This window comes from Sturnira hondurensis, unplaced genomic scaffold (assembly GCF_014824575.4).
Source record: "Sturnira hondurensis isolate 20B ecotype Veracruz unplaced genomic scaffold, ASM1482457v3 Scaffold0001221, whole genome shotgun sequence".
Taxonomy (NCBI): Eukaryota; Metazoa; Chordata; class Mammalia; order Chiroptera; family Phyllostomidae; genus Sturnira; species Sturnira hondurensis.
Genome location: NW_028073852.1, coordinates 1,880,321 through 1,899,540, shown reverse-complemented (window position 1 = coordinate 1,899,540; position 19,220 = coordinate 1,880,321). Strand labels below are relative to the sequence as shown.

General features: G+C 60.2%; 1 protein-coding gene and 1 long non-coding RNA gene across 4 annotated transcripts; one reads left to right on the top strand and one right to left on the bottom strand.

Annotated features, from left to right (window-relative positions):
- The first annotated feature begins 454 nt into the window (after nucleotides 1-454).
- On the top strand, nucleotides 455-19,220 carry ENPP7 (ectonucleotide pyrophosphatase/phosphodiesterase 7). Of its 3 annotated transcripts, XM_037064147.1 has the most exons (9): nucleotides 455-707; nucleotides 1,941-2,086; nucleotides 3,669-4,295; nucleotides 4,968-5,195; nucleotides 5,304-5,331; nucleotides 5,466-5,549; nucleotides 5,945-6,033; nucleotides 9,822-9,836; nucleotides 19,211-19,220. In XM_037064147.1, exons 1-7 carry the CDS (start codon nucleotides 455-457, stop codon nucleotides 6,025-6,027), a joined length of 1,449 nt encoding a protein of 482 aa, XP_036920042.1. In that variant the 3' UTR covers nucleotides 6,028-6,033; nucleotides 9,822-9,836; nucleotides 19,211-19,220. The 3 variants fall into 3 exon arrangements, with proteins under 3 accessions (XP_036920042.1, XP_036920050.1, XP_036920032.1); XM_037064155.1 differs by lacking the exons at nucleotides 9,822-9,836; nucleotides 19,211-19,220 and having other exon boundaries at nucleotides 4,968-5,189; nucleotides 5,298-5,331; nucleotides 5,945-6,057; XM_037064137.1 differs by lacking the exons at nucleotides 9,822-9,836; nucleotides 19,211-19,220 and having other exon boundaries at nucleotides 5,945-6,057.
- On the bottom strand, nucleotides 10,108-10,743 carry LOC118999518 (uncharacterized). Its single transcript, XR_005069117.1, has 2 exons — nucleotides 10,673-10,743; nucleotides 10,108-10,271 (listed from the first exon to the last, which is right to left on the bottom strand). It is a non-coding gene; the product is annotated as an uncharacterized LOC118999518 (long non-coding RNA).

The window sequence follows — 19,220 nt, the reverse complement described above, 5'->3', positions numbered from 1 at the left end:
CCCAGGCCCCGGCCCTGGCAGGCCAGAGGCCCACATACCCCAAAGGCCACCCGAATTAGAGGCGCTGGGGTCACAGTGAGCAGGGCACAGGGACGGAGAGTTGCCACAAAGCCAGGGTGGACACCGGGCCACCCGAGGGGATGGACCCCTCCTCCTCTCCTAGCCTACAGGAGCTGTGCCACCTCTGGCCTGGCCCTGGCCTGGCACCTGCCTTTATTGACTGTGCACGAGGGGAGGAGCACAATCAATAAAGGCGGGTGCCAGGCGAGGGCCAGGCCAGAGGTGCCACAGGCCAGGTGACAAGCCCTCGGACACAGGTAAGTGCACAGTCTCATTTTTAAAGACACCCAGGATAAGGCCGGCCCTGGCAACCCTGGGACTTTGCTCTGCTCCTTGCAGGCTTGTGCCTGGTGCTTGCACTCCTGGGGGAGCCGTCATGAGACCCTCGGCCGTCATGAGACCCTCGGCCGTCCTCCTGGCTGTTGCTCTGGCCGCCCTCCTGGCTCCTGGGGCCGGGCTGCCCGTGGGCCGGCGGGGCCCCCGGAACAAGCTGCTCCTGGTGTCCTTCGACGGTTTCCGCTGGGACTACGACCAGGATGTGGAGACCCCCAACCTGGACACCATGGCGCTGGACGGCGTGAAAGCCCGCTACATGACCCCAGCCTTCGTGACTATGACCAGCCCTTGTCACTTCACCCTGGTCACTGGTGAGCACAGGGCTCTGGCTGGGCCTGGGGGTCGGGGGGGGGGGGGACCAGAGGAACCAGGGCACACACACCGCCCTGTCCCATGGGGCACCATGTGGAGACAAAGGGGAGAGAGAGCAGGGCCCAGGGCATCGTCAGCAGGCCTCCCTGTGGGCCAAACAGATAGCGGGCAAAGGCACGCAGGCAGTGGGCTCTTTTTAAATGGCGACCACAGCCAGGGTGACAACCCAGGAGGCCTTCTGGAGGAGACGGATGTGGCTGGGATTCGGAAAGTCCCGAGGGTGAACCTAGGCTCCTGCAGCCTCAGGGGCTCACCCCGCCCCACCCCCAACTGCCCGTGAACAAGACTCCTGACTGAGGCTGGTCCTGCCTCTCCCAGCCTCAGCCACCCAGCTGTCCCTCGGCTTAGGGCCCCATCCCTGCACCTTCGTCACATGGCCATCTCCCCTGTGTCCCTCTTTCTTTTTTTTTATTAAAGCTTTTATTTACTTTTAGAGAGAAGGGAAGGGAGTAAGAAAGAGAGGGAGAGAAACAGCAATAGGTCGCCTCTCGTGAGCCCCAAATGGGCAGGTGGGGGGGACCGGCACGCACCCCAGCCGTGGGCCCAACCGGGGGAATCTCTTCTCCTTTAAGGAGCACGGCCACTGGGTTGAAGGCCCCCCCATCCAGAAGGCCCTCCTCTTAAGGTCGCCCACCACAGCTGCGACGACCTTATTTGCAAACAAGACCAGGTTCTGGGACGCTGGAGCCGTGGCTTTGCAGGACACTATTCCGTGCAGACGGCTCATCCTCACAGGATGGTCGCTGTGGCCTGGGCCCCCAACGGCCCCACACACACCAACGTCAGCACCCGCTGTCCCATCACCATTTAACTTAACATGTCACAAAGGGGCAGGGCAGGCAGAGGACACCCACTGCACGGCCTCTCCTCTTGGATCTCCTGAACTCACACGTGTGCGTTTCCCAAGGAAAGCGTAAATTTAAAAAGACACCTCACGGACCTCTGCTTGGCCTACTTCAGTGCTGGCCTAGGATGCTAATTCCCAGTCGGATGGTAAACTTATTTCCTCAGTCCCCTCCGGAGGGCCACTCAGGTCGTGCCAGCCTTTTGCCAAAACCAGCGAGGCTGCCGGTGACCCGAGCCCTGTGAGCAGCAGGGCAGAGAGCGTGGGCCGCCGTGACTGTGTGGGACAAAGCCTGCCCTGAGTCCCCTCTGCCACCTCTCCCCCACAGGCAAGTACGTCGAGAACCACGGCGTGGTGCACAACATGTTCTACGACACTGCCACCGACATGAAGCTGCCCTACTACACCACGCTGGGCCTCAGGAAGTGGTGGGACAATGGCAGCATACCCATCTGGATCACGGCCCAGAGGCAGGTAAAGCCGCCTTCACACCCCCTCGGACGGCAGTGGGGACAGGCCGTGACCGCAAGAGCCCCGAGGCAGGCCCGGTCCCGGCCCTGGGAGCCCTGGCACAGAGCCCAGGGAGGTGCTCCCCACCGGGGCTGGGCAATCACCAGGACCTGCCGGCAGCTCCACAGCCCTGCCGGCTCCTCTCTGGAGCCCAGGGACCAGCAGGGCTGGCCCCTCTGCTCAGCTGGAGAGGAAACTGCACCTTTGGGCCCTTTGGTGCTGGGGAGGGGAGCTGTACGGGGAAAGAACCCCACTCTACAGCAGAGCAGGGAAGGAGGAGACAGCCCCGTCCCGCCCCCTCCTGCAGCCCCCTCAGGGCTGGGCAGCTAAATTCTGGGGACCAAGAGGACGGGGGAGGTGGGGTGCACTGTCAGCCCAGGAATTCCACCACCCTGCAGCGTTCCGGGGGCTTCCTGGCCCCACACACATGGCTTCCGGTCAGCCAGGTCACGGGAAGGGCACCGTTCAGCTGCCGCCCCAGCCCCGGGAGGAGCTGCCCGAGGCCGAGCTCATTCCCAGAAGGTAGAAGCTGACAACTCGGCCTGGGGGCCTGGCAGGCAGACGGGCACCTGTAGGCAGATGGCTGGGAGGACGGTGGCCCCGTACGTGAAGCAGCAGGTGGTGGGTGGAAAGACAGACAGACGAGTGACCAAGGTGAAGGCTGGAAGGGGCAGGAGGTGGGACGGGGCAGCCGGGCAATAACACAGGCCTGGGTGTACACGCAGCAGGGAGAGGCAGGGCTGCAGCCAGGAAGGGGGGGCAGTGCCATCTCATCGCAGAGACCGGCGGCCCTGGGGCCCTGAGGACTCGGAGCATCTGGGGACACTTGTCCACCCCTTATCTCCTTAGTGCTGAGTTCACTGCACGCCTGCTCTCTCCTCTATAAAATCCTTATCAGCCCCAGATAAGAGCTATGGAACTTTTCTCAGCCAGGGCTCGCCCTGGCTGGTGTGGCTCGGCAGATTGAGTGCCCGCCTGCAAACCAAAGGGTCACTGGTTCAATTCCCAGTCTGGGCGCATGCCTGAGTTGTGGGCCAGGTCCCAGGTTCAGGGTGTGTAAGAGGCAACTGGTTGGTGTTTCTCACATCGATGTTTCTCTCCCTCTCTCCTCCCTTCCCCTCTCTCAAAAAATAAATAAATATAATCTTGTAAAACTAATAGTAGTAATAAAAAGTAAAAAGGCCTGTGGCAGCGGTCGGGAGCAGGGACGGGTCGGGGGTGGACAGAAGCCAGACCCGAAGGGCCATGTGTCGGCCGCCCCGGGTCAGGTGGGAGCAGGCGGGCAGTGCCGGCGTGCCTTCCCCGCAGGGCTTGAGGACCGGCTCCTTCTTCTACCCTGGTGGGAACGTCACCTACCAAGGCATGNAAATAAATAAATATAATCTTGTAAAACTAATAGTAGTAATAAAAAGTAAAAAGGCCTGTGGCAGCGGTTGGGAGCAGGGACGGGTCGGGGGTGGACAGAAGCCAGACCCGAAGGGCCATGTGTCGGCCGCCCCGGGTCAGGTGGGAGCAGGCGGGCAGTGCCGGCGTGCCTTCCCCGCAGGGCTTGAGGACCGGCTCCTTCTTCTACCCTGGCGGGAACGTCACCTACCAAGGCACGGCCGTGACGCTGAGCCGGAAGGAAGGCATCCTGCACGACTACAAGAACGAGAAGGAGTGGAGAGCCAACGTGGACACGGTGATGAGGTGGTTCACGGACGAGGGCCTGGACCTGGTCACCCTCTACTTCGGGGAGCCGGACTCCACGGGCCACAGGTACGGCCCCGACTCCCAGCAGAGGAAGGACATGGTGATGCAGGTGGACAGGACGGTGGGCTACCTCCGGGACAGTATCAGGCGCAGCGGCCTGGAGAGCAGCCTCAACCTGATTGTCACGTCTGATCACGGCATGACCACCGTCAACAAGAAGGCCAGCGACCCGGTGGAGCTCCGCAAGATCACCAACTTCACCTTCGAGGACATCCAGTTCTACCTGCTGGACTACGGCCCCAACGGGATGCTGCTCCCCAAGGAGGGGAAGCTGGAGGCCGTCTACGAGGCCCTCAAGGACGCCCACCCCAAACTCCACGTCTACAAGAAGGAGTCCTTCCCTAAGTCCTTCCACTACGCCAACAACCCCAGGATCACGCCCCTGCTCATGTACAGCGACCCTGGCTACGTCATCCACGGGGTGAGCTGAGCGGCCCGCAGGACTCGGGGCTGCTGGGTCTCCCTCCGCCCCTCCAGAAGGCACCCCTGTTTCTGGCAAGTCCCCAGTTTGAGGGGCACTGACCACCGAAGGGACACAGTCACCACTATGCACTGGGAGCATGTGTGCATGTACCTGTGTGTGGGTACACGAATGTGTGTGTGTGTGCATGTGTCCGTGCACGTTTGCATGTGTGTTCGCCAGTAGGGGGATTATGAGAAGATCAGTCACGAGAGTGACAGAGACAAGGCAGCGAGGAGCCCGGTCTCCCCCCCAGCAGAGGGAGTGCTGAAGGGGCAGGCGGGCACAGAGGGTGGTGGGGCAGGCTGGCTGCTGCGGGGGGGGGGGGGGGGGGGGGGGGGGGGGGGGGGGCGCGGCAACCTCCACCCCCACACCCCCGCTGCCATTTACTGGCCCCCCCCCCTGTTCATGTCCCCAGATCTTTGGAGGGGCTCTCGTGAGCCACTGATCTGTTGAGGCTCAGAATGCAGGGCACTGGAGGCCCAGAGTCCGCGCTGTACCCCCACCACCCCACCCCCGTGTGCACCCCTTCGGGCAGCCTCTGCCCTGCTGCTGGGGCGTCGCTGAAAAGAGAGGGTGGTGGGCGGAGCCCACACGCACTCCGACGCCCCGCCCCTGCCGCCCCCCCCCCAGAAAGTGAACCTGCAGTCCAACAACGGGGAGCACGGGTTTGACAACGGGGATATCAGCATGAAGACCATCTTCCGCGCTGTGGGCCCCAGCTTCAGGAGGGGCTTGGAGGTGGAGCCCTTTGAGAGTGTCCACGTGTACGAGCTGCTATGCAAGCTGCTGGACATCGTGCCCGAGGCCAATGACGGGGCCCTCAGCACCCTGCTGCCCACGCTCACGCCCGAGGCCGCCAGCACCCCGCCGCCCACGCTCACGCCCAAGGCCGCCAGCACCCCGTCACCCAGGCTCACGCCCGAGGCCGCCAGCACCCCGTCACCCAGGCTCACGCCCAAGGCCACCAGCACCCCGTCACCCACACCCCAGGCAGGTGAGGCGCTGCCCTCCACCCAGCCCCTCTCTGCCACCGGGTGGCTGCAGGTGAAGGCGCCTGCACCACTGGGGACGGGGCGCCCCTGCCGGGCTCCAGGGGCTGCCTACTCTCTCCCTGTCCCTGGCTTCTAGGAACATCGGGAGTCCCTGGCACACTCTCCACACCTGGCACCGCGCGGAGCACATCGCATGTTACCAGTGCAGGAGGAAGAACAGGTGGGCCTGGGCACGTTTACGACGGGAGACTGAGGGCCAGGGGTGGGTGGTCTGCCCTGGGGACAAGTCTTTTGGGGTGACACCTCCTCGGGGCTCCTGGTCCCATGGAACCTGGGCTCCCATGTGGTCACTTGAGGGGGTCCTTCCTGGAGTCATCTCCTGCCACCCTCTCCCCTGCCACCCCCTCCCCACTCTGACCCACCTCAGGGGCAAAGGTAGCCTGGGAGCTGGACCCATGGGGCCTGTGTCTGGGGCCGGGGAACAGGGAGGGGTGCTGAGACAGGAACTCAGGGACTTGCAGGGGCGGTCTCGAGCTCCTCACCGACCCTGGAGGAATGGGGGGGTGACATGCCCCCACTTCCCCCTCCCTGAGTCTTCCGCCTTTCCTTCCTCAGGGCCTGCCCGCCTGCCTGGCGGCTGCCCCGCCCTGACAACAGGGATGCTGCTGGCCACAGTGCTTCTGGCCCAGGCCGCATAATGCCCAGTGCACAAGGTCAGAGCCCACGAGGTGGAGGGAGGGCGGGCCTATCTGAGCCCCGTGGACCTGGGCCATGCCCCACCAAGAAGGGTCAGTCCCAGACCTGGGCAGCCCCTTGGAGCCTTTCTCCTCAGGCGTGACAACCAGAAAACAATCTAGAAGCTGTGGTGGGCGGGGTTCCTGAACACTAGGGGAGCCAGCTCCTAGGACTCAGCTTGCTGAGGACAGGCCCCTCCATCTGCCCTGCGACGTCCCAGCCTCTGGCCCAAGGAGGGGCCAGTCGTTCTTTCTAGCAGTGCCCAGCAGAGGCCCACTCCGTGCTGGGCCCTCACCTGGGCTCTGCCGGCACACAGTGAACCAGAGCCGGGCCTCAGCCCCGGGGCTGCCATTAGGGGCCCGGAGAGCAGATAAGACACAGGAGACAGAAGCACGGAGGACTGGGCTGTAAACAGGGGCAGGGCGGGGTGGGCTCTCTGGGGACACGGATTTGGGGTGAGCATGATGAGGAGCCTGCCAGCCAAGCCCTGGCGGTAAAAGTCCAGGGAGGAAGGGCAAGCGAGAGGTCCCTGGGGGGCGGGGGGCTGGCTGCTGGGGGCTCTGGACGGGAAAGAAGCCTGGTGTACTCAGGGAGCGAGGGCAGGCGCAGGGCACGCTTGCCAGGGGACCGAGTGGGGAGGTGGCCCTCTGGGCAGGGGGTAGCCCCACTGAGGTGACACGGGGGCGTGCCACGGTCTGACGTGGAAAGTTAAATGAACAGAGGCACCTGGGCAGATGCTTAGGAACAGAGCAGGTGCAGACAATTGGGAGGTCACTCGGAGGTGGGGGCCCAACATCTCGGTGGCAGGGTGGAAGGACAGAGAGCACAGATTCAAGGGACCTTTCGGGGCTGGACGGGGAGGACGGACCCCCTCACTGAGCTTCGAGGAGGCCCGGGCGGCACCACCGGAGAACAGACGGGTCACCTCGCTCACTGCCCACCACTTCCTGCTCCCACAGTCCCTGCCTCCTCCCAGACCCACCCTCTTGCCCCGCCCTCTTCCAGGCTCACCAAGAAGTGTCAGAAGCTGCCTGCCAGGCCTTGAGCCTGCCCTCCTGCTGTGATGGACTGGACACCACAGACCTTGTCCCCCAGCGACCGGGGACAGCGCTTGGCGTGCTGCCTCAGTGACCCCATAGCCCCAGCCTGAGTCTGAGTTCTGCAAACACACACCTACCTTCTGGAGCATCCTTCCAGCCCTGCCCTCTCCCTCTGAAGGAGGGTCGGGTGCTGGTGCCCTGCCCTCCTACCAGGGCCTCCAGTCTTGGAGGGGGGCCAGGGCAGGCAGGGGGCAGGCTTTGCCCCTCGAGCTCTGGCTAGGAAGCACCCGGAGGGGAATAAAGGACAAGCCTGGTGGTCATGAAGCCACCCTGGCCACCATGGGTGCCACTCTCCAAAACCTGCCGGCTCCCTTCAATCTCACCCGGTGGCGCCGATAATAAGTACCCAGTTGCTTGTGTCAAAAACAAACCCATTCGTTCTGGTTGTGGGAGCCTGGGGGGGGGGGTGGGATGGGGAGTAGGCCCTGGGTGGACCACCAGGGAGGGCTGTGTGTTAAAAGGAAAAAGGGTTGGGGGAGGGAAGGCTGTTCTTGAAATGATGGGAAACCAGAGTCTCTAAGCCACACTGTTCAGAAGAAAAAGAAAAAAAAGGTGAAAATAGAGCAAATAGTAAACCGCCATTGGTGGGGAAGGGGGGAGAAGGGCCTGTGTGTTTGACTAGGAATGAAACATACCCCTGCAGGACTGGACAGAGAACAGGCGTCGACTGGCCTCACAGAGGGGACTGGGCGGCCAGGCCAGGGGCACTGTCAGGTCCAACCCACGCAGGAGGGGCTCATGCACACACTGAGTCGTCAGGGCTCGCCTTCCGACCAGTTCCCAGGTAGCTCTGCTTCTGCGTGAGTGAGTGAATGAATGCGTGAGTGAATGAGTGAACACATGAATGAATGAAACAAAGGAACAAGACTGGTGTAGCCCAGCCTCCCCATGTTGCCCTGGGAAAGAACTGGCTGATGGAGGTGGGAGGGGAGCTCGGGTATCTCCAAGTTCAAGCCCGGAGGCACCGGGCCAGCCCTTTCCTGCAGAGGGCTATGTGCTGACCCAATCAGGCCTCTTCTCCCGAGAGCCCAGCCAGCTCCCCACCCAGGTCCTCTCCCCTCCACGGGCTCCCTCTGATCCACTAGCAGTCTGTTCCCTTGTCCCAAGTCCCAGCAGTGGGTCTCAGCCCAGGCCCCTTCAGAACAGGCAGTCCCCCTCTGAGCGGGCCCCTAAGGGGGCTGGCAGCACCTTCACACCCAGTAGCAGGAGGCCCTCTGCTTTGCACATGGCTGGGGGCGTGCAGGCAGCAGGAATCTTTGGGCCCCAGGCCTACGAAGGACCCCAGTGACGTCCTGGCCAAGCAGCAGGGACCAAGGAGGGCGGTGCTCCTGAACTCGGACTGGGTTCCTCACCATGCGCCTCCCCTCTCCCAAGCTCACAGTCCCCAGGTGCCCACCACATACCCCCAGCCCTGCCTCCCGGAGCTGCAGGAGCATCTGTTGCCATGGTTACCCACTCTCAGCCGGGGCCAGTGGCCAGAGGTTCTGTGAAGTCCTCTGATCCCTAACCTGGGGGCTCAGGAGGGACCAGATATAGAGCCCCCACCCAGGGCACACTCACACTGTAACTATGCACATTCATCTCACGTGCGCCGGCCGGCACAGTGCATCACACACACACACCATGAACACACACACACACACTCCCCACACACACCTCAAGCACCACAGGTGCTGACACATGGCACATGCCCCACTCACACAGCACTCCGCATCCCGGCCACGGGCGCCATGAGTACACGGACAGTGCACAGCTGTCCGCGCACCCTGCTTGCCCGATGTGGGAGGATGCGTGCGTGGAAGAGGGCCCCAGCCCTGCCCCCTGTGGGCACTCACAGGCAGCGTCCCCAGCAGGTGGCGCCCCGGCTGCAATTGTGCAGTGGGCGGGGGCGCCTCCTCCTGTGACCAGAGGACCAGGGGTCCCTTGGTCCTCCGCACCCGGACCCTGCAGCATCACTTCAGGGCCCGGGCAGTCCCCTGGAGCCTGCACCCCTAGACTGGACAGTCAGCGTCGGGACGTGGCAGCGTCAGCGGCCACCCGGAGTCCACCAAGTGAGCACCACATGCGCTTTCCTGAGGCCCCGGCATCCATCCAGGCGGCCACTGCAGGGCGGGGGGGGGAGGGGGGGGGGAGACCGGGTGCGAATGTCCCTATGTCTGCCAGGGTGTTCCCAGGAGGGCTGGCAAGGGGCTGGACCTCTGGCCCTGACCTCGGAGTCGCCCCTCCGCCCCACACTGCAGGAGGGTACAGGTCGGGGCCTTGGGGTACGGGGAGGACCTGACCACTCCAATGCCCTGAGTGGGGAGGAGGTCAGGCTCCGTGGTCAGAATTCTTTCCATCTGGAGAACCCACTTAATCAATTTTTTTTGTTCTGCTTTTGGTGATAAATCACTGTGGTTTGTGGCTTGAATCTCAAGGACATAAGCAAGACTGTCCCCTTCCCGTGAATCCAAGGCCCCCCCCACACCACCGTTGCATCCCACTACGGACAAGGAGCATCTGAGGATCAGAGCCTCAGCCCCGCCCATGCGCAAGGACCACCTGCCTTCCTCTTCGTGACCCAGCTGCGCGGGAAAGGGAGCTCTGGTGTAGCAGAAACGGGAGGCCTCGGGGGTAACACATCCCATGAACTCAAAGTCTGTCTCGTGAAAAGCGAGAGTCCTCCAGACCCCGTGCCCTGCTCGGTGCAGACACGAGGAGACACCAGCCCGGGGACCGGCCCCACCACCTCCGGGTCCGCAGTCTTACGTTCCCGACGCATCCCCTCCGTGAAATAATCAGTAAGGCAAGGTCACCGCGAGCAGGGTCCGCGCTCGGCCCAGAACGGAGCCGGAGGCTCGGACTCCAGGCTGGCGGGGCGCGCGTCTCCGCAGCTTCGCCCAGCAAGACCGCTAGTCACGGCACCAAACCCAAACCACGACGAAGCAAAACGAATTCACTCGGGACGGTTTTCAAAATGTTCAGCATTAGTTAAGGAGGATAACACTCCGGCCAACAAATTTTGGGGCCGCTCCACCCACGGGCTCACGCCGGCGCGACCACTCACATCCGGCCTCCTTCCTGCTGGCTGGGAACGGGGAATCCTCGGTTTCCGCAGGTTTGCGAGGCTGCAGAACAAAGGACAAGGGAGTGCGCCGCGGATTAGGCACTTTCTGGCGACGGTCGCGTCCGCCGGCCTCTCCCGGGCCCCCGCAGACCCTCGCAAAGTTGCTGCTGCCCTCGCCCCGGGGCCCGGCGCGTCCCGGAGAAGGTCCCAGGCAAGGGTCCCGCAAACCTTGGCTACGAGGCGCGGAGAGCGCGCCCCCGGCCCCTATGGGGAAGACAGACGTTCTGCGTCCGCGGAACGCGGGGACCAACAGCGACCCCCGCGCTCCCTCCGCGATCCCCTGAAATGCCGGCCTCCACAGCACTCCGTCCTCCTTCCCCGCACCCTCTACCCAGGCGGGGTTCCACCCATTTCATCCAGCAGTGGATTACTTCGCATTACCCGCCCCTATTCCCCGCGTACCGCCCAAGAGGCAATGACAGCCGGCGGCAATAAATGAAAAGGACACAAAAAATAAACTTCCGTTTCCTGGCAGTAGAACCCGCCCCCAGAGGAGGCCGCATACGGTGTCCGCAAAGGGTCCAGCCGTCTGCAGGCGATCTCTTTTCCATTGCCGCAGTACCACTGCCCCCTTCTGGCCTGGGTTAATAGTGCAGTGCCTCGAACGTGAAGAATGGGCGCCTCCCTTCTCCGCTCCGTGCCCTTTTCAACCCCTCACCCCCTCGGCTTCGCTCGATTTCATTTTTGGATCCATTGTAAAGACCTAACACTTACCGTATTTTACCGTGTATAATGTGCACTTTCTGCCCACATTTTTGCAGGGAAAAATAGGATGCGCATTATACATGGGTAGTACTAATTCGGTACCTACAAAAATGTTTTTGATTCTTTTACTCATGCGTATTCCTTAAAAGTGTAGCTCTAGAAAGCAATAGCGATATCCGTTGCAAACTAATAGCCTGGGATATGATCATCGGTTCTGTTTTTAAATATCAGTAAGTAAAAAATTGAATTAAAAATTAAAAAAAGATTTTTTCCCCTTAAAGTTTGGGCCAAAAACGTGGGTGCACATTATACACGGCAAAATGCAGTATATCCACTGGTGTCATGAGACCTGTGCCTTGGGCATCTCTACAGAGATCTCCTTTATTTTTGTTCTATTCTAAAGATTTTATTTATTTATTCTCAGACAGAGAGGATGGGAGGAAGAGAGAGAAACATCAATGTGTAGTTGCCTCTCGCTCGCCCCCTACTGGGGACCTGGCCTGCAACCCAGGCCTGTGCCCCAACTGGGAATCGAACCGGCAACCCTTTGGTGTGCAGGCTGGTGCTCAGTCCTCTGAACCACACCAACCAGGGCCAGAGATTTTCTCTTTTAAATAAAATGACGAAGGGATGCCATTCACTTTCGTGCCACCGTCTGCCCAGTGAGCCTGTGACCTTGTTAAACACGACGCCCTTTTACTCTTCTGAGCATTTGTCCCCAGGCCTGGAATTACTGCAGAGCGAGAGTATAACCGGACTGATGCCTCCGGCAGCCCCAGGCAGGAGACAACCCGGGAGCAAACTGCAGCCTCTGGTTCCGCTGCCCCCGCAGCCCAGGGGCCCCAGGACGGCAGACCCCACCCTTTTCTAATCCAATTATAATCCAATAAAAGCTCGAAGCTCCACCTTGCCCCTCAGTGCTGGCGTCTGTGCCCACACCAGCCCCTCTCCTCCCTTGGAGAGTGAGTAGAAACTTGACTCTGCACTGGCTTCTCTTAGTGAATTCTCTCACAGCCCAAGTCGCGGACCACCCTAACATGTTGGTGGTCGTTCGGGGATATTCTCTATTTCTCCCCCTCCCCCAGCCTCCTGAGACTTGCAGCCAGGGGAGCAGTGGGCAGGGGAAGCTGGGCCCAGGCTAACCCCTAACCCTGTCTCTCCGAGGTTGGGGGAGAGGGTCCTAACTTTCCCCCCCGCGTCTCCAGGCTCTGCAGACAGCCTCCTCTGCATCGGCCTTCGTGGCCAGCAAGGACAGGTCTCTCTGGAGCTCAGGACGAAAACATCCTATCGAAGGTGATAACTCGTCCCCTCGTCTCATTGTCCCAAACCCCAGGGCTGTGTCCATCACTTTCCCAGGGGGTTGGCTGGGAGGGACCCCTCCAACCGCCTCCCTGCTGGGTTCAATCCGCTCTCAGAAGGGAGGGTGCTCAGCCCTGGCCGCAGCCTCTAGGTTGTTTGAGTTGGGGATGCTCTTCTCAAACCTCCCGCGTCCCCTCCCCAGTTGTTCTCATCCCTGAGATGCCCTTTTCCGGGTTCTCACCAGTACCCGGCCCCGGGATTCCCCATCCAGTTGTCTGTCTGCTTAAGAACTTGGAGGTTCTGGGGCTTCCCAACCTCCGGCCCAAGCACTGGACTTTCTACTGCGACACGGCCTGGCCTCGATACAAACCAGGACGGGACCCACCACCACGGCCCGAGAATGTCTCGCTCCATTACCGCATCTTCCCATTTATGTGAATCTTCCTGGCCCACCATCCCAGCCTCCCTCCTCACCTTCAAAGCCCAGACAAAACCTCATCAGGACACGGGGTCAATGCACATCAGCTCAGGTCACTGGGAACCAGGGGGAGCTTTTGCTTAGGGAGGATGCGGAGGCCCCACCGGGCTGGAGGCCAAGCCTGAGGGGCAGAAGTGGGGGGGCCCACCTGGGAAAGAAGGTGGAGAAGCGCCGTGGCCTTCCAGTTCGGGGCTCGTCTCCCTCCAAAGTGTGAACCACGATCGAACTACTAGCGTTGCTCTTGTACGGCGGAGGCGCACAGGCCAAGAAGCAGCATCATTCCCTAGCTGAGCTCATTCTTCCAAACCAACCTCAGAACTGCCCACTTGCTGCGGGTATAAAATGAATTCTTTCCTTTCTGTGCCTTTCCACTGGGAAGGAACTCTGGGTGCAGCCTAGGGTCAGGCTGGCCTGGCAGAGGGTGGCAGAGTTATTCTTCTTTGGGTGTTCTAGAGGGAAGAGGCTCTGAGGCAGAAGCCTGCTGTTCTTCCAAAATTGTGTAGCTTTTGTATCTCATGTTGCCTTGGTCTGAAAACGAACCCTAAAGAACATAGGTGGCGAACACAAGGCCCACGGGCTAAATCCAGCCCTCCACCTTGTTTCTACCCGGCAGCAGCGCTGAGCTCCTTGCCCCTGGTTAAGGAGCAGTTGCATTTACACAGTCCTAAAATTACATTCGGTCTTTTGAAGGCCACCTCGAGGCTGATGTGGCCCCCAGCGAAAACGAGTTTGACGCCCCTGCTATAAAAATAAGATAAGTAAAAATTAACAGGGAATGCTAGGAGAACTCAGGTGTCAGAGTTTAGCCTCAATTGATAGGCTTAAGTGACTATCGGAAACTGTCATTCCGAACTTGCGAAGCTTTTGAATAAAGACTGCTTCCCTTCATCACCGCGGCTTTCCCTCTAGAGTTTTGCCTCAAGGGTGGCAGCCGGGCAAACACCAGCTGCTGTTCTGTAACAAAACTACCCCGACTCTTTTTTAAAAAATATTTTATTTATTTATCTTTAGAGGGGAAGGGAAGGAGAGAGGGAGACAACTATCAATGTGTGGTTGCCTCTCATGGGTGCCCTGCTGTGAACTGGCCTGCAACCCAGGCATGTGCCCTGACTGGGAATCGAACCTTGATCCTTTGGTTCACAGGCCCGAGCTCCATCCACTGAGCTACACCAGCCAGGGCCTGAATTTACTAAATTCTTTACCCTCACTCAAATCAGTTCCTTGATGCATCTGCCTAACCCCCTGCCCGGCCCCTGCCACCTCAAGCTATGCCAGCCAGGGCAGCACTACCCCGACTCTTGTCAACAGACGATCAGAGGCCGAAGTGCAGACAGCCGTTGGAATACTACGCAGCCGTGAAGAGGGATCCTCCCAGATGAGTGCTGAGTGCAACAAGCCACCCAGGACAGAGAACGCATTGCCCGATTCCATTTTGTGAGATTCTGAAAAAAGGCAAATTAATCTATGGTGGAAGAAGCCCGAATAGAGAGGACCTCTCAGGGGGCCGGGGGGATCTGAGTGGATACTCCGCAGATATGCACACACATGAACATAGACTCAGCGACTGCCTTGAAATCTGTCCTGTTCAACACATCCCATCTCAACTTTATAGCGTCTTTACCCTATGCTGCTTTGTATGTACAAAAAACACAATATATAAAAAAATTTAAAAGGCAAGCTCTAAATACATTTTTGCCATAAACTATCCTATTTTATATCAATGAAACCACAATATATAAAAATACATTTTAAAACACGTTTAATATATTAAAAGACAAAATATAAATATAGTCTAAACTTAGCATATATAAATTTTGTATATATGGAAAATACAAGACTAGACTCCTGAAAGAGTAAACTGCCCCCACCCCGACCCTGGACATACCAACAGGTCCCCTCGCTCGGGGGGGACCTGACCTTGGGAGGAATCCACACCCCTTCCCAGGGTCACCTCCCCCTCCCGGCACCTGGCCACCAGGGTCAGGGCCAGTGGCACCTCTCAAAACTTGCGCCTGAGAAACTGTAGGGTGGAAAAGAAACTCTAGGGCCACTGTGCTTCCAGAGGCCCCGTCCAGGGCTGGCCTCGCCTAGGAGGGAGTCACCACAACCCCAGCCGCACGGCTGAGTGACCGTAGCCCGAGGGAGAGGGCTCCAGGGGCTCCTCCTTGGCTCCCCGCAGAGGGACCGGGTTTCCTGCGGCTGACCACAGTGGGGGAGACTGGGCGAGCTCGGACGACCCAGGCAAGGCCCAGCTGTGTGAAGACAAAACCTGCGTTTGCAGCTGGTGGCCTGGCAGCTGCAAAGCTGGTCCCCACGGGGCCGGGCTGGAGGTGCCCGCGGCTGCCCCGGGAGCCGGGTACCCCGTGGGGTGGCAGAGTGGTGTTCTTCCGGGGTCTCTCTGGTCGGCTCATCCGGGAGTCTGCCGGTGTGACCCAGGAGGAAATAGCAAAGCCGAGGAAGCGGAAAGGCAGAAGGGCTCCGGGGAGACAGCGCAGCGCCCCCTCCAGGACGGGCCTCTGGGCTCCTGCCGCCCGATGCTGGCTGCTGCTTTCTGAGTCGAAGCCACCAGTGTCTCAGGCTCAGGGACAGACACCGGGGAAGGTGAGGGCCATTCAGCAGGTTGTCCTCCTGGCCGCCTGGTTCAGCCGGAAGCCAGAGCCTTGCTGTGACCCTCGGGGGCTGCGCCCAGAGTGTGTCCTCTTCTGGAAGTGGAGGTGTGCTGCTGGCAGGCGGAGGGCACCCCTGCCCACCCCCACCCGGATGCCAGGTGGCCCCAAGTGCTCCACCAAGAGGGACACCAGAGGGACAGACGCAGAGGGGAACTGTGACCAGAAAACTGACCGGCTTTGGTCCATGAGAACCTTAAAACACCACCTGAGCCGGAGCTGCCTCAAAGTATCTTGGCTCAGGTTCAAAAAGTATGGTAGCCGGGGACCCACCCCCCAGATTGCTCAAGATGCTTTGGTTTCAGCCCAGAAAGCCCCTCCTGCTGGGTGTATTCGCTCCCTCAGGGCGGCCATCACAAAGCGCCGCTGTGTGGACAGGGCGACACAGCCTAAATCTCCCCTCTCCTGGTTCAGGCAGCCACTGGTCTGGGTAAAGCCCAAGCAGCAGCCAGGCCGCGTTCCCACTGAAGACAGAGAGCCAGGCCTCCCCTTGCCTCCCCCAGGGCTGCCCTCCTGTGTGACAACCGCACAGGGGTGGGGGCAGCCCACACAGCGTGGTCCCATTTCTCCAGTGTCACCGCGTTTCTGCTTTCCGGAGGTAGGGCTTACCTACAGCAAAACACACCCGTTCTGACGTGGGCCCCATCCGTTCTGGAAAATGCACAGGGCCGCCCAGCCGCCGCTGTGATGAGGTGTGAGAGCACGGGGCGGGGGGGGGGGGGGGGACGCGCCAGAGCGGGGGTCCCCCGGGTCCCCACAGATGCCTTCCATACTCGTGTCCTTACGTAGCCGACACGCCTTCATGGAGCCGAGGTTAGGCGCACCTATTTCCAGGCAGAGCTGGAGCGCACGAACACAGAGCCACTCTGTGCGCGGAGTTCCGGAATCTGCTTCTCTTTAACTTGACGTCTTTGCCGTGGCAAAAAAAATATTCTGCGTTTTTATGGCAAGACGGCGTTCCCTGGCTTGGCTGTCCCGAGAGAGAAGCAAAGGCAGCCCCCGGGGACAGTGAAGGAAACTCCTGGTGCAGTCGGGGGGCCACCTCGGGGCAGCCTGGCCAGCCCCCCCAACGCCCGTCCCGGCGCCCCGACCTCTGCGGCCCCAGACCTGCTCCCCGCGCCGGTCCTTTTCCAAAATGTCACAGGAAGGGCGGCCCACAGCACGCAGTCCTTCGTGTCTGGCTGCTCCCCCTGACCACAGCGCTTGCAGACGCGCCTGCGTGGCCGTTTCATCAGTCGCCACTCCCTTTCTGCTGCCGCGCCGCTGTCCCTGCGTGGCCCTCGGCACCTCACCGCCCGTGGCCCGGCGGCTGGCGGGCGCCTCTGCTCCGGCTGCTGCGAATGGAGCTGCGGTGAGCGCTTGTGTGCGAGCTCCCCGCGAGCATGTGTTTTCGATTCCCACGGAGAGAGACCTAGGGGCGTCTGGGCCATCCGGTGACTGAGCAGGTAGCTCTTTTTTTTTTTTTTAAAGATTTTATTTGTCTTTATTTTTAGAGCGAGGGAAAGGGAGAGAGAAAGAGAGGGAGAGAAACATCAATGCGTGGTTGCCTCTCCAGCGCCCCCTACTGGGGACCTGGCCTGCAACCCAGGCACGTGCCCTGACTGGGAATCGAACCCTTCCAGTTCACAGGCTGGCACTCAGTCCCCTGAGCCACACCAGCCGGGACGCGTGTAGCCTTTAAGAAACTGAGAAACTAATTCGCAGACTGGCAGCGTGTGCGGTTCCTGATCCCGCACGTCCTCCCCAGCACCAGCATGGGCGGTCTCCCAGTCCCACCTACCTACTCCTGCAAAGGTGTGCTCTGAAGTCAGCGGTCCCCAACCCCGGTCCCAGCGGCACCAGGGAACGGTTTCGTGGAAGACAATTATTCCGCAGACCAGGGCAGGGGGATGGTTTCGGGACGGTTCAAGGGCATCACATCCAAGCTCACCTCCTGCCGTGCCACCCAGTTCCTAACCAGCAGTCCGTGTCCTGGAGGTTGGGGACCCCAGCCCTAGTTGTTTCAGAGCTCTGATTGGAGCACTGGGGGGAGTAGGAGGGGCCATGGGAGGAGTTTGCCAGGCCGCGGTAAGCAGTCTAGGACGGGATTGGCTGAGAAGCTGGATGCCTCCAGAGTGCGTGGAATTATGGGTGAGAAGATTTGAAATAAAAGAAGCGTCCTGGGGCTCCGGGGTCAGGGGATGGCTATTGGCTCTCTCTTCTTCCTGGCGGATGCCTGGGTGACCGCAGTGCAGCTGCCTGCCTTTCCCAACGGGCAGTTTTTTTGGATGGGAAGGAACTCCGGGTGCAGCCTGGGATGGGGTTAGCCTGGCAGAGGGTGGCAGGGTCGTTGTCCTTTGGGCGTTCTAGAGTGGACAGGCTCTGGGGCAGAAGCCTGACCTTCTCCCAAAATTGTGTAGCTTTTGTATCTCATGTTGTCTTAGCTGGTGAACTAACCCTATAGAAATAAGATAACTGAAAACAGGGAAAGCTAGGGGAAGCCAGGTGTTAGAGCTTCGCCTTAACTGACAGGTGTAAGTGATCAGAGCTGCGACCCGACGACAGGCTTAGTGACGGCTCTGGGTCCTCTCTCACCAAACGTCTGCCTCTGGAGCTTTGCCTGGCGGCTGGCAGTGGGCAGCAGGCAGCAGGGGCGGGCGGCGGGACCCCTGCTGCCACTCGGTGACACAATGAGCAACGAGGGGGAGTATCTCCGAGGGGCGCGATGACATCCTCACATCTGCTCTGCTTCCGAGATGAGTCTGTTCAGATTCCTCCCCCACCCGCCCTCCCTACTCACCCTTGTTTATTTTTTTAAAAGATTTTTTTTTAAAGATTTTATTTATTTATCTTTAGAGGGGAAGGAGAGAGGGAGAGAAACATCAATGTATGGGTTGCCTTTTATGCATCCCCTGCTGGGAACTGGCCTGCAGGGAACATGCCTGCAACCCAGGTATGTGCCCTGACTGGGAATCGAACTGCGATCCTCTGGTTCGCAGGCCTGTGCTCAATCCACTGAGCTACACCAGCCAGGGCTTTTAAAAGATTTTATGTATTTATCTTTAGAGGGGGAGGGGAGGAGAGAGGAGAGAAGCATCAATGTATGGTTGCTTCTTCTGAGTCCCCTGAGTCCCCTGCTGGGAACTGGCCTGCAACCCAGGCATGTGCCCTGCCTGGGAATCGAACTGTGATCGTCTGGTTCGCAGGCCCGCGCTCAATCCACTGAGCTACACCAGCCAGGGCTTCAGCCTTGTTTATTGGTCTTCTGTTCCTTTACATCGTGATCAGAGAATGGGTCCGTCTGGCTTCCACTTTTGGAATGTGGCACCCTTTGTGGCCTGGAACCTCCGCGAGTCATCCAGATGTTTGGCGGGAAGGTGAGAGGAAGCCCAGTCTCGGGTGGACGGAGGGAGCAGACACCTGGCTCAGACCAGCTCGCCAAGGAGGCGTCCCAGCGAGGAAGGCCCCCTGGGTCCTGACACTTGGGCTGGGTCCCAGGCGTGTCTCTCTCTCTCTCTCTCTCTCTCTCTCTCTCTCTCTCTCTCTCTCTCTCTCTCTCTCTCGGCGTTCCCCCGTTTCCTGTCCTCTCCTCCAACTCACCTGGCCTCTCTCCCTGTGCTGCTCTTGGGTCTCAGAGGAGGTGCATGTATCCCAGGGCAGAGTGTGGGGCTTGTTGGAAACCCTTCACCTTAGCGAGCTCAGAGGAGGCAACTCTCTCCCGCTCCTCGGGCAGACGTCCAGCGAGGGCTGTAGCCGCCCCAGCACAGGCACAGCCACATGGAGAGGGCGAGGGGCAGCACCCCGAAAGTGGAGCCAGGAAGCC